Genomic DNA, 5,216 nt, shown 5'->3' with positions numbered 1-5,216 from the left:
CACATCCAGGAAGTCCATCTGTTTTATGTTGTGACTGTGTCTGAAATAACACACCAGTACCTCACAATAGGCTGCTTTTATACCCAGTTTTTGTAAGTCAAGCAGGGAATCCATTTTTAAAGTGAGTCTGTCACCAAAACCCAGCATATCAACCTAGAAAAGAGATGACCTAAATTAAGCAATGCTTTCACCTTCTAAATCACTGTATCCATTGCTGAGATATCACCCTTTTAGAAAGAGTTAAGTAGCAATACCCTAGTTGCTCCAAAGATCCAAATTGCATATTGCCAAAAACTGTGATATATCTGCAACAGAGGCATCGGTTCATAGACTCCAAGTTATAAAAACTGATCATAAAACTGATGCAGATTTTAGACAGAACCAGCAAAAAAACTGATCCATTTTATCAGTTTGCATCCACTTTCATATATTTAGATATACTCTTCTCAAAAAAATAAAGGGGACACTCAAATAACACATCCTAGATCTGAATGAATAAAATATTCTCACTGAATACTTTGTTCTGTACAAAGATGAATGTGGTGACAACAAAATCACACAAAAATCATCAATGGAAATCAAATTTATTAACCAATGGAGGCCTGGATTTGGAGTCACCCCAAAATTAAAGAGGAAAAACACACTACAGGCTGATCCAACGTTGATGTAATGTCCTTAAAACATGTAAAAATGAGGCTCAGCAGTGTGTGTGGCCTCCACGTGCCTGTATGACCTCCCTACAACGCCTGGGCATGCTCCTGATGAGGTTGCAGATGGTCTCCTGAGGGATCTCCTCACAGACCTGGACTAAAGCATCTGCCAACTCCTGGACTGTCTGTGGTTCAACGTGACGGTGGATGGAGCGAGACATGATGGCCCAGATTTGCTCAGTCGGATTAAGGTCTGGGGAACGGGCGGGCCCATCCATAATTCAATGCCTTCATCTTGCAGGAACTGCTGACACACTCCAGCCACATGAGGTCTGGCATTGTCCTGCATTAGGAGGAACCCAGGGCCAACCGCACCAGCATATGGTCTCACAAGGGGTCTGAGGATCTCATCTCGGCAGTCAGGCTACCTCTGGCGAGCACATGGAGGGCTGTGCGGCTGTGCGGCCCTCCAAAGAAATACCACCACACACCATTAACTATGTTACTGTGTTATAATAACTGCTATTTATTTGGCTGTCCAATAATTTAATTCAACTCAAAGGGTGACAAGATGCTAATTCTAAAGCTCCAATAACCCTCTGATTAATAAGACAATCATGTCGATTTTATCATTTGTAGGAATCCATAACTTGAAACTGTTTGGAATACCTTTATGGAGTACATGGAAATGTCTGGATAAACTAAGACTATGGCTACATGCACACTACCATTATTAATGTCCATTGCTGTCATCTGTCATACACATTAACTAACATTAACTGTAGCAGAGTAGCAAAGCCCTCTGCACTTCGGGGAAAAAACACAATGCATTGTCACTGCAGTTTTTCCCACAGTGCTTTTTTTTGCAGCGGCCCACCACGTGGGGCATTAGCATAAGAGAATCCCTTGCGGAATGTGAGTGAAGGATAAATGTGATATAGCACAGTGAAATTGACAAGAGAAATTTTTTTTATTTGTACAAATTTTAGTAAAGAAATGCAATATATATAGCATTAATTATATGTCTATGTTATATTTCACTATTATTTATGGATGACATAACCATAAAGGTTATTTAAGCATAAGAGAGAAGTATAAGCATTTCCCATATTCTTCTCAATCCTTTTGAAACCACTCATAGCTTTGGCTCAAAAAAACTGCAGCAAAATCTGCAATAGAAAATTGGACTTTTTTTTTCTTACCATAAAATTCTAATTGAATTCATTGGGGGCACAGTACTATGGGTATAGACCTAGCAACTAGGAGAATGACACTAGGAAATAAGAAAGTGCAAGCTCCACTCAGGTGAGCTATACTCTCTCCACAGACAGGAAGTGAATCAGTTTTGTACCAACAACAGTAGAAGACAAAACACAGAGCAAGCACCAATATGTCCTGAACCCAAGAAGAGAACTCAAGGACAACAGTCAAGATCAGAAAAAGCAGATCTGTGTCCCCCAATGAATATAACGAGAAAAGGATTTTACAGTAAGTATAAAAATCCAATTTTCTCATTTATATCATTGAGGGACACAGTACCATGGGACGTCCTGAAGCAGTCCCAGAGGGTGGGAAGGAAAAAACGCCCTGCAGCCGACCAACAGCACGAGGCAGATCAGCCTAAACTTAAGGTAAGGAAAAAGCCTGTCTGGACTGGCAGGGCTTGATGAGGATGCAGACGTCAATCCAGAGGACAGCGAGGTTAGTTTTCCACCAGCGGCATGATTGCCTAAAGAATTAGGAGCCAAACTGGCACCCTAGGATTCACAGTATAAAGTAGAGAACCAGCTAGGACCTGCAAGTTTCCAATATACTAAGCCGTAGCCCTTAGGAGATGGATGCCCCGAAGGCTGTTGAAGACATGCATGGACCCTCAATAGAGGAACAAGATGTCTTCAGGTACTTGCAGGGTCTGAGATTACCATCACTCCAGCTGCGGTTGCAGACAAGTAGGGGGACTGAGTGATCAGCGGTGAGGAGAGACACAGGACCGTGCAGGGGAACCCTAGTTGCCTGACTCCTGGCACCCTCAATGGGGTACAAAAAAATGTGGTGGTGCACACTGAGGACCCTCCTTTAATATGAAAGAGATAGGAATGGGATGGACTTGAGAAGAAATAAACAAAACTAAAATAATAACAAGCAGGAGGTCTCCAAGCAGGACATGTCTGCCTCCTATGGACACAAGGCTAAAACTGATTCACTTCCTGTCTGTGGAGATGGTATAGCGCACTTGGGCGGAGCCTAGACTTTCTCATGTCCTAGTGTCAGCCTCCTAGTGGCTGGGTCTATACCTATGGTACTGTGTCCCCCAATGATATAAACAAGAAAATCTGTATTTCTGTAGCATGGAGCCTTAACCTAGAACTGATAGCACTGGTAATATCATTGGACATTTCGAAGAAGAATATCAGAGGAATGGTACAATTCAGAAATCATAAATGATATGTTGCAGCATTATATTATAGGAAACAAATGTATGCTGACAGGGCTTTTCTAAGGCCTTATTCACAGGACAGTAGCGTTTTTGATGGATTTAACAGCTGTGTTGTATCCATTCTGTTCCATTTTTCTGCTTTTGATGGTCAAGCTTTATCTGTTTTGCATCAGTTTTTAACAGAAAAAAAACTGATGAATTTCTTTGGTCTTTCAACCCACTGATCTGTTTTTAAAGGGAGTCTGTCAGCAAGAAAACCAATATCAAACTAATCCCAGTACCTTGTAGAGTGATCCCAGGAAAATCATTGTCCCATGAAAAGCATCCTATCTATACTGCTAGTTTATGTGGATTTAAGACTTTTCCTAAATACATTGCTTTATCAAAACTGCTATGTTTGGCCGCTATCTTCATTTATTCACTTCATTGTTGACACAGCGTTTCTATGGCCACTGGGCTTAACTGCTCATTTCCCAAGTGATGTAGCTGCCTGCTCTCAGGGGGGGGGGGGGGGAGGGAGGGGCTGACAAGCAACGGAGCTCCTCAGATAGGGGAGAGGGGAGGTGAGAGCTCCGGGATTACTGCGCTATCTCCAGCTTTTCCACTTATCTGCCGGTTTAATTGAATTTGGCTGATAAGGGCTGAGATAAGGAGTCCGTTACCTCCGTATGTAATGCAAGCTGACTCAAATCCAGCTCTGCTACATCAGTTTCCACATCAGCTTTATACTGTGTAATGCATTTACAACCAATCCCTCATTACTAAATATAAACATAGCAGATAGCAGAGCAAGCCCACCAATGTGCCGAGAAATCAAGGAAGTGAAGAGAGCACAGAGCCTGGAGGCTGCAGAACAAGAGTTATGGGAATACCCCTTTAATAGTCACACAGAAAATGTGTAAATTATATTAACCCTTAATAGTCACTTGTGCTTTTACATTAATTGACTTTTAAGTTTTACATTAAAGCTGGGATAGTAAACATGGTGGTAAAAATTTTAAAAAGAATACTGTTAACATAGCACAATGCAAGTTTATTTTGTGCCCTCAAATCAATAACTAAGCGGTTCTTAATTTTGTTTGAGGTACCGAACCCACCAGTTTCATATGCACATTCACCGAACCCTTCTTTAGTGATAAATCAAATATGATTTTTACTGGTACACAAAATAAACCGTGCATAGGGCCTAGGGTTCGATCGAACCCCAGTTAAGAACCACTGAACTAAGGCCTCAGAAAATACTCCTGGTCAGCTTCAGTGCATGTTCATATCATCTAATGGATTTGGCTCTGTAGCTTCTTTTTTTCGCTTTGGTGGTTTAGCCTAAGGATAAAAAAAAAGTTACTAAAATTTTCAGAAGAATGTATTATTACAACAGGTCCATGCAGTGTCATTTATATGATCATATTATTGTAGGTTACTGCAATGATACAATCACTATTGTTTTTACTATGGGGTCCGTGGGTTTCCTAAGGTAACTACTTTTTTATGTGATTAGTTTTCCATTCAGGGGGTCAACAAGTGGACCCCCCAAACGGAAACCTGAACGCAGATGTGAACCTAGCCTTATTGATACTAATATAATCCAACTAACCTACCATCTGACTAATGCAGCCTGATAAAGGGCAACATGAAGATTGATGAGGGATTGTTCTTAGTACCGTGTTTTCCCGAAAATATATTAATTTTTGCTCCTAAAGACACGCTAGGTCTTATTTTCAGGAGATTTCTTATTTTTCATGAACACAAATTCACATTTATTGTTGAAAAAAAAATAATTGGTACTTGCTGCTGCCACTGCGCTGACTCTATTGACACTGCTACTCTGGAATGAGCTAGGAGAGGCCTGCTGCTGCCACCATTGACGGTACTAATACAGTAGGGACAGTGGTGGTGGCAGCAGGTCTTTCCTAGCTCATCCCAGAGCAGCAGGGACAATGGATACAACACAGCAGCTGCAGCAAGTACTGATACAATAGGGACAGCAGTGGTGGCAGGAGGCTTCTCCCAGCTCATCTCAGAGCAGCAGGGACAATGGACGCAGTGCAGCAGCGGCAACAAGCTCTCTTGTGTATACATGGAACATTGTATGCGGTGGGGGTGGGTCTCTTCCAGATCACCCGTGCACA

At 41.8% G+C, this 5,216-nt stretch overlaps 1 protein-coding gene across 1 annotated transcript in view; it reads right to left on the bottom strand.

Annotated features, from left to right (window-relative positions):
• Positions 1 to 1,760: 1,760 nt before the first annotated feature.
• Positions 1,761 to 5,216, bottom strand: part of P2RX6 (purinergic receptor P2X 6) — a 30,021-nt gene continuing 26,565 nt past the window's right edge. The window contains exon 12 of the mRNA XM_075272702.1: positions 1,761 to 4,410. Coding sequence (XP_075128803.1) covers positions 4,342 to 4,410 — 69 coding nt within the window. The 3' untranslated portion in view covers positions 1,761 to 4,341. The remainder of the gene's footprint in view (positions 4,411 to 5,216) is intronic.

The sequence above is a fragment of the Leptodactylus fuscus genome, chromosome 1, assembly GCF_031893055.1.
Source record: "Leptodactylus fuscus isolate aLepFus1 chromosome 1, aLepFus1.hap2, whole genome shotgun sequence".
Taxonomy (NCBI): domain Eukaryota; kingdom Metazoa; phylum Chordata; class Amphibia; order Anura; family Leptodactylidae; genus Leptodactylus; species Leptodactylus fuscus.
Note: the sequence above shows the minus strand (reverse complement) of the source record. Positions and strands in the feature narration are given on the sequence as shown.